Here is a 13210-nt window from a genome sequence, read left to right as displayed (position 1 = left end):
CAGAACTTTCTGGCAAAAATCCAGAAATAGTGGGTGCCTGGGTGGCTCAGTTGGTTAGGTGTCTGTCTTTGGCTCAGGTCATGATCCCGGGGTCCTGGGATCGAGCCCCCCATCCCTACAAGAGCCAAAGACAGACACTTTCTTGTAATTTCTTGTAATCCCTGCTCAGTGGGGGGCGTCTGCTTCTCCATCTGCCCCACCGTCCCCCCCGCTTGTACACTCGTGTCTCTCTCTCAAAAAATAAAAAAAAAAAATTTTTAAAAAAATTTTTTTTAATATTTTTTTAAAAATCCAGAAATAGCAAAATTAAAACCATCAGATCAATAAAATAGTATTTTGTAAGAGTTTATTATGCATTTAAAAACAGTTCACAACCTAGGAGCTGCCAAATTCAAAACTGATATGAAACTCAGGGTCATGACATTACAGAGTGGCTTATAAGGAATCAAGAAGTTGTTTAACCTTTACAATGATTGGTTATTACAACTGGGGTTTCTGGTCAGCAGGGGATTGGTTAGAAGTGAGTATCTCATACCATTTTAGGAAGATGACCAGGTTTCTTTTACGACGATCAGAGACATTTACAAGAAATAACCTAAGTTAAGTTTCGCTTACGTTCAAAAGCTAGGTTTAATTTCGCTTAGGTGGCTTAAATGGTTTTGTCTGCTGAAGGAATTTCCAAGACCAATCTCCATCTGGTATTTGATTTTAACACTGGGCACAGGCGCAGGTAGGTGAATGGACTTGGTAGCGGGAGTGTGCGCAAGTTCTGATGGCTTCTATCTTCCCGATGAAATAGCAAACCAAGATCATCAACTGGTAGTAAATATGAGGAAGGCTTGAGGAGAGAGAAAGAAGAAATGAGTCAAATGTGAAAGTGTGAGCAGACCCAAGAGACTCAGTAGAACTGTCCGCTGGATGTCAGCAGTCATGAATCCAAGGCAAGAGTAGTCCGTGTGTCTCTGTGTATTTGTCTGGTCCCATTCAGCTGTGTAGATGCAGTTGCAGGGCAAGAGGACAGCTGGATTGGGCCAGAGTTGGACTTCAGAAGGAGAAGCTATCAAGGGGAGCATGTATGTGAGGATGTACATAAAATGACGGGCCACAGAACTAAAGGTGGGTAAGGAGGGAGCGTGCAGCCACAGTGGGTGGGGGGAGGACAGTGAGAAGGCGGTAGGTACTCTTGCAGGTACCGAGCAAGAATGAGTTGTTAGGTTTGGGGAGCAGAGAGAGGGAGATGGATAGATGTGACGCGCGTGTTGCAGGAGCACAATGACTGGAATTGAGGGATTGGTGATGACAGCCAAGACTATGACTTGAAAGGGTGGTGGGGTGGAGGGCAGGATGAATTGGAAGGGGGAGGTCAAGTAGGCTAAGGTAAGAAAGGACCACCTACCAATAGTTATGGCAGGAACACTGGCAAGGGTAATAGCCAGCTGGGAGGTAAAGTCTTCAAGGAACGAGGGGGGTGGCTCTGGGGTTGTTGGGGGGGGCGGGGGAGAACACGATGGCAAGCGTATATCATGTCACACTGACTATGTGCCAGGCTCTCCACAGCCCTTTAGAGCAGCTATTATTATTACCCCCATTTTATAGATATGGAAACTGAGGCACAGAGAAGTAAAAGAGAATGAGAAGAAATCAAACCCCAGCCTGGAAGAAAGAGGAAGTTTTGTCAATCGCTTCCAGCGCTCCCTCTCTCCTTGCAGGTGCTGACTGCAGTGCACAATCATGCTCAAGTTCCCACTTTAATAAAAAGTTTCCCTTCACCTTGTCCACAACATGCTACTGCTTCTAGAACTGTTTCCTTTTGCCACCAGCTGCCTTGAAAGAAAAATGTATATGCCCTGTTCCCTGACCCCTTACACTTCAGCCTCTTGGAAGGGCTCCAACCGAAGAAATGGTGGGACCCAGGGTCCCCTCCTCTCCAGCCTCTCTCCCTCGTTCTCTCCTTGAGCTATCGCTGACCACCGCCCTGCATCCCCGCTGGCCTTGGCATGATGCCCATCTACCCCATCAGCCATATGCAGGTCCCTCCACCTCTCTGATAGTCTATCTGGGTCATCGTCAGTAGTTCCTCTCTGATGGGTAACTGAAACTACCAAAAATCCCAAGAAGGCTTTGGTCCCAAACCCCACAGCCTGGACCAGTGGTTCTCAGCCATGGTGAGACATCACAGTTACCCAGTCCCAGGGCCAAAATCTGAAGTAATTGGTCTGGGATGCCGCCTGGTATCTGTATGTTTTTTCAAGTCCCCCAGGCAATTCTGCTGTGTGGCTGGGGTGGCAATGCAGTGTTGTATGGCACTGAGCATGTCTTGGGGGAGGGGAATCAGGTGAGAGGAAAGGTCAGAGGAAGTCATAAGAAGAAGGGAGTGGGGGCTAACAAAACCTTCCCCCCGCACAAAGGGCACGCCCAGTATCTGTCCTGCTTCGGGTTTCTGAAACCACTTCTCAAACGTTTTCACTTCTCAATCTTTCCCTCCCCCACAAAAATCCTATCTCCCTCTCAAGCTGAAAGCAGTCTCCTAGAAAGGAAAAATAAGTGGAATAGACCAATTTCTCCTTGTTAAGACAGCTCTATAAAAATTGTTTTATTGCTTTACTTGGAGCTTGATTTTTTTCTTATAAGATCAGACAAAAATGAGTATTAGTATTCCGTGCATCCACAGAGGTGACCCTTGGTATTTGAGAAAAAAATAACATAAAGCAATAGACCTTTCACATTAGGATCATGTTCAGAGTTATTTTTTCCCCCTAACAGTGTTTTCATGATTCGGGTAATTAAATGGGAGCATTAGAAGGTCCCTTCAAGGCCTCATCCCTTGAGGAATCGGGGAGGCTTCATTCAAGGAGCATGATCTTACCATCAGACCCACCTGAGTTCCAATCCCAGCTTGGCTATTTTCTAGCTGAGCCACCTTGGGCAAGGAACTTATATTAATATAGGTCCCTCAGTTTACTTGTCCACAAAAAGTGGATCACAATACCCACCTCCACCATATCACAGAGCTTTTATGAAGAATACATGAGTCAACAATAAACGTCAGTCCTCTGAGTTGAATTTTGAATGTTGAATGCGATATTTGAGCCTGGAACCATGACCACACACAAAAGCATTTTTGACACTGTCCATTTCTTGTCCCGAAAACGCAGGATGTCAGTCTCATTTGTAGGCAGACCATGGGGCCACCTAGGCAGCAACCCTTCTTTGCCAAACATCTTCTCCCAGCAGTTAGCTCTGCGCCGAGAAGCCTGCCATTATTGATACGCCCTAACAGGAAGGCGGTGGGGTAAAAAGGAAGGGGACCCACACTAGGAGTCAAAATGATTAAACTGGTCCCAATTCTACAAACTTCTGACTGTGGGACTTCGGGCAAGCAACTTAGCCACTCTCCGTTTTCTCCTCTAAAGGTGAGGATGATAAAACTTGCTCGGCCCACCTTCACATTATGGGGGTCAAATGAAATTGTTTAAGGCAGTAGCTCTCAATCAGTAACAGGAAGAACCATGAAGAACATGGGGAAGTTAATCTGACACCTCCATTTAGATTTTTCAAAGACACCTCAAACCCAATATGATTAATACCAAATTCATGCCCATCCCAAATCCGCACCTTCTCTATTGTTCTCCACCTCATCACAAATGGCAACACTCTCCACACATATGGTCGCTCAGGCTAGAAACCCGGAAGTCATTAACTCTGCTTTTGCCCACCATTCTCGCCTAACTCATCACCCAAGACAAACATCTTCTCTTAAAAATATCTATGGATGCCATCCACTTCTCTCTACCTCCACCTTAGTCCCAGCCAATACCAGCTATTGCCAGGATCACGGTCTTACAACTGGCGTATCTTTTCCCACTCTTGGCCCTCCGTTGACTTTTCCTGATATTTCTCTCTCTCTCTCTCTCTCTCTCTCTCTCTCTCTCTCTCTCTCTCACACACACACACACACACACACACATTAAAGCTGCTAAAAAGCCCTCTAAATGTTTTTGAGACAAAGACTAAAATCCTCACCACAGCCTGGCCCCTACTCTGACTCTCCAACTTCACTTCTTATCATTCTCCCTTCCCTCAGCACTGGCCAACTGGATGGGCTTCTTTTAGTTCCTTGAAATCAACATGCTACAGGACCTTTGCACATGCCTTCTCTTTTCCCTGTCCCATTCCCTTCCCCTGATTAACTCCTACTCTTCCTGCAGATTTCAGCTCCAGCACTGAGTCACCACATTCTTAGGGATTTGTGTCCTGACCTCTCTGACCAGACCAGTCCTCCCTGTTATCCCTCCTGTGACCCCACCACCTCTCCTCCATAGCATCCATCATGCTGGTAGTTTTATATTTTCATGTGAAAGAAGACATTCCATCTGATTTCTTGCTGACCATTATATTCACAACATAAAGCACAGTGCCTGGCACACAGTAGGAATTTCATAAATATTTGTTGAATGAATGAATGAATATGGTTCACAAAGGCAGATTTGAAGCCAACTCTTAAAAACAGCAACAACAAAACCCTTAGGATCCTTTTAAGTTGTAAGGAATTTTTGAACCTCTTCGGTGCCCAGACATGCTTTTCGTGCCCAGACATCTTTATGCTAGACTGTCTCAGATGCTCTCCCATTCCTCTGAGCACTTAGGCGAGCATGCCTGGTACAAACAGAGATTCTCAAGCAATGTGCCTTCCCAGCATTGAATCCCGTTTTCCATGGGCACTTTCCAGCTGCTGACAAATTTGCCGAAGGCTCTTCCCTCTGGGTTAGAAGCTCCTTTTTTTCTCCCAGGCTTTATGAAGCCAGCTTCAAGCCAGGAACAGCACTCTACCTCGCCTACCAGGCTTGCCCTACAGAGGGACTCATTGTAGAAAGCTCTCTCCTGAAAATTATCTGGCTGATCTCTGTTCTTCCTGCCTCTGAAATCTGTAAGCAGCAACATAACCAGGAACCACGTTCTGCCCCCTGAGGCAGGAGGTGAGGACCCGATCCTTGCAGTCCTGCGAGATGGGGCTCCTGGAGGAAACCCAGGTCCTCCCCCTGTGTCCTACCCCAGAAGGAAGTTCTCAGATATGGCAACTGTGAGGGCTATATATATATATATATATATATATAGAGAGAGAGAGAGAGAGAGAAGGAGAGAGAGAGAGAGAGAGAGAGAGCTTCTGACCAAATGAGATTTAACCCAGCATGAAAGATGGAATGTGCTATATTTTTTTCTTTCCTAAGTCCTTGGTGTCACCACCATACTGTGCTGTGTATTTTCTAAGTTCTCATTTGTATGAAAGGAAATGAGAGGGAGAGACAGAAAGATAGATAGACAGACTGGGGGGAGGAAAGAAGGGAAGGGAGGAAGAAGTTAGGAAACAAGCAGTAGGATAGGAAGGGAGAGAGTAGCAAAAAGACACAAAGAGAAAGAGGAATGATGGGAGGAAAGAAGCTCATTCAGGGGAATTTTTTTAGATTTAAATCCCAGCCCAAGAAAGCTGTGTACATGGGCTCCCCGTTTTCTCCTCCTGAAGCCCGAAGGCAAACCGAGATGCTGTGTCAATTACAGGAAAAATCAATGAAGATACTGTTCAGGAGTCCTTTTCGCCATTCAATGCGGATGGTATCCTTCACTTTCTAGCACTGATTCATTTACTTCCAGCCTCTCTGGGGGCTGCTGACATATTGCTATCTCTGAAGAATCGGAAGCAGAATCACCTTTGTCTCTCACTGCAACCATTTCTTTGTCCGGTTTGTTACTGGGGCCGCCACATGACCTCAGCAGGCCTATAGGGCTGAAGGGCAAGACCTCACCGGGCCAACCCTCCTTGGGTGCCTCCTTCCACGAGCCCGGCATCTCTTTCAAGGGGCCCAGGGTCCCATAAGGCCTCCAGCATGTAGGCTGAGAACCTCTCATATTTGTACACCCGGTTTCCTTCACTGTATCTGTATGTACTCTAATGCATTAAAACCTTCTCTAGTGCCAGTACCCTCCCAGCTCAATAGCATTATGGAAAGAGCCTTCTTAGAGAAGGTTACTCCAAAGGAGTAACAGTGAGGGAAATGCAGGCGTTAAACACAGGATGAACATCCCTGGAGCAGGCCTTGTAGGTGAGGCATGCAGCCACCCGCAGGCTGAAATCCCACCATTACAGAGTCCTTTGTTTGAGCTAAGGAGTGCCCTTCTCCTGGGGGCCCATTCTAGATTTTCAACATTTCTACCTTCAGTCCCCATACTGACTTCCTACTGTTGCTGAAAAAGGATCAAAAACTTTTGGCTTAAAACAACATAAACTTATTTTCTCACAGTTCTAGAGGTCAGAAGTCTGAGATAAGTCAGCAGGGGTGCATTCTTTCTGGAGGCTCCAGGAAAGGATTTGTTTCCTTGCTTTTTCTACTTTCTAGAGACTGCCTGTGTTCCTTGACTCATGGCCATCTTCCTTCATTTTGAAAGACACAGCAAAGCCTCTTCCAATCTCTGTCTCCCTCTCTCTGTCTCTCTCTCTTCTGACTCTGCTTCCCTCATCACATCTCCTATTCTGCCTTTGACCCTCCAACCTCCCTCTTAACAAAAAACGCTTTGATTCCATTGGGCCCACCCCAATAATCCAGGATAATCTTCAAAATCCATGAATTAATCATATCTGCTAAGTTCTTTTGGCCATGTAAGGGAACAGATTCACAGGTTCTAGCGTTTAAAACAAAAACATTTGTGGGGAGGCATTATTCTATCACACTCCCTAATGGTTAGGATGAGTGGATGATGCAATCATATTTCTTCCCAGCTAGTGACAGGGTGGTGGGGGGGGGGCGGTGAATGGAGAGACTCAGGAGCTGGGTAAGAGGAGGACGTTGGGTACTAACAGGGCGTAAGAGGGCGGAATTGAGAGATAGAAGTGACACAGTATTGCTTTCAGTAACTTTCCTCCTGGTTTTATGTGACTAAATTCAAGAAGAAAAGCAGTCAGTTGAACAGAACCCAATCCCCCCAGATTACACAAAATTTGGTGTTTTTCTACAATGGAATAGTACTCTGCCAGAAAAAAGTAATGAGCTACTGGTACATACAACATGGTTGAATCACAAAAATAAATTTTGAGTGAAAGAGACCAGATACAAAATCTGTATTCTGCATGACTGCATTTATAAGAAGTTCAAGAACAGGAAAACTAATAATGGATGGAAAAAAACAGAACAATAGTCTATAACAAGTGGGAATTGACTGGAAGGAGGCATATGGGAATGTTCTTGGTGATGGAAATGTTCGAAATCTTAATTGGGGTTGTAGATACACAGATGCATATATTTCTCAAATTGTATGCTTAAGGTCTAGGCATTTTTCTGTATACAAAATTTACCTCAATTAAAAAATTTTTTAAAGTTAAGAAACATAAAAGATAGATCAGAAGACTCACATATCCATATAATCAGACTTGTCCGAAGAGAAAGGAGAAACTGATGTCAAGCAATATTCAAAGAGAAATTGGCTAAGAATTGATGCGAGATGATGAATCCTCAGATTGAAAGTGTCCAAGGGCCGAGCAAAATAAACAGAGATAAATCCCCACTTAGACACAGCATGGTGAAACTGCAGGTTATTAAAGATAAAATTGTCAAAGCTATCAGAGAGAGATAGAGAGAGAAAGAGAGAGAGATAACCTACAAAAATGTGTTCATTAAACACGCTCATTAAACCAAACTTGCTCTTTTCAGCAGCAACAATGGATGCCAGAACACAACAGAACAATATCGTCAAAGTGCTGAAGGAAAATGTAATAAAAACTATATACTCTGCTAAATGATCATTAAAGAGTAAGGATGAAATAAACACATTTTAAATATACAAAAACTAAAGGATTTTTTTTTTAACTATCCCCATGCCCTGTTTGTATAAACTACTAACGGGTGTTCTTCAGCAAAAGAGAAAAGTCAAACTAGAGGTAAGGCATGAGCCACCCAAGGAATACAGAGATTGTAAAACATATTGGCAACTTTCATTAACTAGTAACTACAGTCAGTCAAAAAGACATTTCACTTTTATTTTGAGAGGTAAAATAATATAAAATAAATATAATGAAGGTTCATTGTAGAAAACTTGAAAAATACAGAAAGTTATAAAGAAAATATAAAGACCACCTATAGTCCAGCACCCAGAGATCGCATTGCTATTTCCACTGACCCTGTAATCATCATTGAGGTCTTGTACATATTCTTTGCAAGAAGATTTTTAATGATATACATTATTACTCTGGGTGGTTGTTCCACAATGGATAAAACCAAAATATTTTGATTTGTCTTGGTATTTTACTGTTTTCTATACCTTTGCCATGAAGATCCATTTTCTATACCTTTGCCATAAAGATCCAAAATATCCTATTTTGCTAGGATAAATCTCTAGCAAAGACTGTTCTAGAAGAGTCTGACCATTGTGGCAAGGCCTAGCCTTGTTGGAGCAGATAGATCTTTCAGTCCCCCTCTAACAAAAGACATTGGAAGAGTGCATAGTAGCCCTGGGTTGAGAAGCCAAAATGTTACTTCAACAATGGTGCCAAGAATATATAATGGAAAAGGATAATATCTTCAACAAATGGAGTTGAGAAAACTGGACATCCACATGCAAAAGAATGAAATTTGGCTCTTATCTTACACACAAAAATGAACTAAAAGGGGATTAAAGACTTGAACCTAAGAACTGAAACTATAGAACCCCCAGAAGAAAACATAGGGGAAAAGCTTCATGACATAGGTATTGACAGTGAGTTCATGGATGTGACATCAAAAGCACAGGTACCAAAGGCAAAAATAGACAAGTGGGATTATATCAAACCAAAAAACTTCTGCACAGTGAAAGAAACAATCAACAGAGTGAAAGGCAACCTATAGAACGGGAGAAAATATTTGTAAACCATGCATCTGATAAGGGGTTAATTTCCAAAATATATAAAGAACGGCAACTCTATAACCAAAAACAAACAAACAATATTAACAACTCCACTAAAAAATGTCTACAGGCTTGAAGAGATATTTTTCCAAAGAACACATACAAATGGCCAACAGATACATGAAAAGATGTTCAACATCACTAATCATAAGGGAAATGCAACTCAGAACCACACTGAGATATCATCTTACATCTTTTAGGATGTGATTATTTTAAAAAGATAATAAGAGTTGTTGAGGATGTGGAGAAAGTGGAACCCTCACACACTGTTGGTGGGAATGCAAAATGGTGTAGCGATGAAAAGCAGGATGGAGGTTCCTCAAAAAAGTTAAAAGTAGAATTACCAGATGATCCAGCAATCCCACTTCTAGGTATATGTCAAAAGAATTGAAATCAGGATCTCAAAGAGATATGTGGACCCTCATGTTCATGGCAGCACTATTCACAATAGTTAAGAGGTGGAAACAACCTAAATGTCCTTCAGCAGATGAATAGATAAAGATTATGTGGTATATACATACAATGGAATATTACCCAGCCTTTAAAGAGAAGGAAATCCTACAATATGCAACAGCATGGATGAACCTTGAGGACATTATGCTGAGTGAAATAAACTAGTCACAGAACAACAAATATTGCATGATTCCACTTACATAAGGTGTCTAAAATAGTCAAAGCCATAGAAATAAAGAATCGAATGGTGGTTGCCAAAGGCTGCAGGGAGGGAGAAATAGGGAGTTACTAGTCAATGAGTATAAAATTTCAGTTATGCAAGATGAGTAAGATCTAGAGATCTACTATACAGTATTGTGCCTATAGGTAACAATACTGTTTTTACACACTTAAAAATTTGTTAAAAGGGTAGATCTAATATGAAGTGTTCTTATCATAATAACATTTAAAATGTTGTTAATCTTTTTTTTTTTAAAAAAGATGTTATTTTGAATCTACCTCTGTCATTAACCAGCCAGTTGTCTCTCTGGGCCCCCGGATGCTCATAAGTAACACTCCAAAAATAACTCTCCCTTCCCCCAGAAAAGGCCCTGGCTCTAACGTAGTGGAAACTTCTCTCTAGTTCCAGCTCCCTGGGCAAGTGACCCTGAGAAGAAAGGGGCTTGCAGAGAGAGCTGAGGCCGAAACCACACCCCTGGGTGGGATCAGATTTCCCCAGGGAAGACTATCCAGGGTGCTGTGCAGGAGGCTAGATGAGTTTCTTTCATGCTCTCTCCCCACTCCCCCGGCCGAAGGTGGCCTCTCTCCCCCACCTCCACCCTTCACACGGAACAGACCCACAGGCAAATGCTCTGCTGCAGCACTTCCCACAAGCAGATGACAGGAAGGGCCAATCTTCTGGGATCCGGGAAGTGGCATAAAGTGATCTACAGCAAAAATCTGTTTTCACTTTAAAAATGCATGTGCTTTTTGTATTTTATTCCATACTCTTTCTGTCTTTATTTTACTGTAAAAATCTTTTCCCCATTCTCCAGGTAAAATTGATACACAGCAAGGAGATGCACCACATTCCTCTTTTGGCTTTAAGTACCACCCAGCACATGTGACACCCCCCATGGAGGGTATACTAGCTGGTGAAAGAAGCAGGGGGTCTCTCAGGATACCTCCTTCCACTACTCCCACCCTCGGTGCTTGTTCAGCACCTGCTTCTAGTCCTCTGTTTGGAGGCCCCTCCAGTTGTCACTGCTGGATTCCTACTTGACCCTCAGGGTCAGCAGCCTTGGCAGTTCCTTCAACCCAGACACCCCCTTTGTTTTTCAGTAGAAGTCACTATTGCAGTCCTTACACCCACAGAACCCCATTTCCCAGCACCTGAGGAGGGGGGGGCAGTTCTGGGAGCACATTCAAAAGTTCAGTGTCCTGGGGGACAGTATCAGCTCAGGCCATGCTAGCCAGGCCCCTCCCACCAGCATTCGTATCTAGGTAAATCTAGCCAAAGAGAATACCTAGGGCAGCTGAAAAGAAGAAAAGTGGGGTGGGCGCTGGGGACAAGGTTGAGCAGAGCAACCAAAGGACAGCCTACAAACTAAAAGGCAGGCAATCAGCCCCAGCACCCGTGTGGGTCACCCCTACAGGGGCACCAAGGTGTTTGGCCCTGGTGGGTAAAGGTTGCCACCTCACACTTAATGTCTCACCCAACCAAGAGCAGATCCACCTTGACAGAGAAGAGCAAACCCAGCTATTTGGGCCCCTGGGATAGACCAACTATTGGCACATTTTGCAAAAACACTTGCTCAAATCATCGGTGCCTCAGAATAATTGTTTCCTTTCTCCTCTACTCCTCAAGGAACAGCCTGGAATTTTCCATGAGAAACAACGGATGGTGCCAGCCAGGAATTTCTAGAAATCAATGGTCTCCAATGTTTTTTTGAACATTTCTATTAGTAAAAAACTGTAGTTGTGTTCCCAATATATGTACATTTAAAAAATTTATAAATTACATCCAACTGTACCTGTATGTTAGTACATTATAAAGCATACACAGAAATGGGCATTTTTGAGGGATGAGTTGAAAATTAAATGCAAATAGATCTAATGTTACTTCCTCTACTCCATCCAGCCAATCATCAGGTACAGCCTGCTTTGGAAGCCACGGCTGCAAGCAGCCTCATTGTCTGGTACTCTTGTTCCTTAAACTGTGTTGGAGGTGCCATGTCTCTGCCCAGCCATTCATCTCAGATGTGCCAACTTGCTAAAGAATGTCTGAGGGTGGGAAGAAGAGATGAGAGGATTAACCCTCGCCCTCAAACTCAAAGGATCAGCCTACACATTCTGCAACAATTCAAAGGGCCTAAGTGGCCACTGTGCGCCTGGCACTATGTTGGGTATCGAGCAGAATACAGGGAAACCCAAGGATGAGTTGGTCATGGAGCCTGCTCTCTGGAGCACCCCATGTCTGCTACTGGGGGTGCCCACATCGCTCAGATTCAGGGCAGCTGGGTAGAAAGAGAAATAATGGACCACAGGAATATAAGAGAAGAGCTAAAAGGGAGGCGGTGTAAGCCAGTCCCTGAAGGATAGGCAGGACATTGCCACGGGGGATGGGGGAAAACGACTCCCCGGGCCTAATGTCTCCAAACTTAAGGTAATAAAACATGCCAGATGGGGCTGCCCTAATGAATATCCTGTCCCAAAGTCTATTGGATGCAGGAAAACACAGGAAGAACAGGCCTTCACTTAGAACCAGGCAGACCTGGACTCCAGTGGCTCTTCCACTAGCTAGCCGTGGGACCCAAAGCGCCACTCCACCTCCCTGAGCCACAGCTACTTCGCCTGTTAAACTCAGATACTATAGTTCTCAGGGCTGCTGCAAAGACCAAATAAAATAACATAGAAATACTATAGAATACTATACTATAGAAATACTATAGAAATAGGGTAAATAGGGGTTCCCTGCGGAGAACAGCCCTGAAGGATGCCCATGGGAATGGAGCAGCCCCCAGTAGCCTTTACTCTCTTCAGGGAACCCTCTGGATTGCCCATTCATGAATGTGTGCCACACCTTTCTGACCAATTTGCAATTTGTACTTTCATCCTGGCCCATCTTAAGGCCCACAAGTGTTTCCGTTAAGAGCACAGAATCAGAAAGCAAACTCCCTTGGTCCAAATCCTGCTCTCCCGTGTCCCAACTGCATGCTTGCTAGCCAGCCCCTACTCTCTCGGTCTCTTTTAAAAAGAGATTGTATGCATTCATTCAGCAAATATTTATTTTGCATCTACTATGCCCCAGAGATTCCCTTCTGGCACATGCAACAATGCTGGGAACAAAACAGACAGAAAGCCCAGGTCTAGGGGAGAATGTGTTACAAAATGAGCCCGGAACATCTTGTCACTCAAGAAAACCAGGCAGCGATCCAATGTCACAGTAAAAGATCTCAGCCAACCTGAAGGGATTTCTACTGGTTGAGGAAAAGCATCAAATAAGACTAATAATAACAATGGATTGAAATGCATCACATTTGTAGATGTGTTCATACTGGTATTTTTCAAATGATCATATTTTGAGGATGCTGGATGTATTATCCTGAAAACTGAAAAAAATAAAATAAAATCAAGCATTTAAGTGACCCTTCCTGAATGAGGTATATCTCAAGGTAATTCAATAGTTGATGAGGGGATATGTCACTCTATAGGAGTGGATTTTATATTTTGGGTTTTTTTATTGTTATGTTAATCACCATACATTACATGATTAGTTTTTGATGTAGTGTTCCATGATTCACTGTTTGTGCATAACACCCAGTGCTCCACGCAGAACGTGCCCTCTTTA

The 13210-nt window shown here is 43.6% G+C and overlaps 1 protein-coding gene across 1 annotated transcript in view; it reads right to left on the bottom strand.

Moving 5' to 3' along the window:
- Positions 1 to 350: 350 nt before the first annotated feature.
- The window catches only part of LOC141373696 (uncharacterized), a 109629-nt gene continuing 96769 nt past the window's right edge, over positions 351 to 13210 (bottom strand). Inside the window, exon 5 of the mRNA XM_073897986.1 lies at positions 351 to 838. Within this exon, the coding sequence (XP_073754087.1) occupies positions 709 to 838 (130 nt within the window). The 3' untranslated portion in view covers positions 351 to 708. The remainder of the gene's footprint in view (positions 839 to 13210) is intronic.

Source organism: Callorhinus ursinus, unplaced genomic scaffold (genome assembly GCF_003265705.2).
Source record: "Callorhinus ursinus isolate GAN/ISIS: 27379988/994484 unplaced genomic scaffold, GSC_fseal_2.0 scaffold11, whole genome shotgun sequence".
NCBI lineage: Eukaryota > Metazoa > Chordata > Mammalia > Carnivora > Otariidae > Callorhinus > Callorhinus ursinus.
The sequence above is the reverse complement of the archived record's forward strand: the minus strand, read 5'-3'. Positions and strand labels throughout refer to the sequence as shown.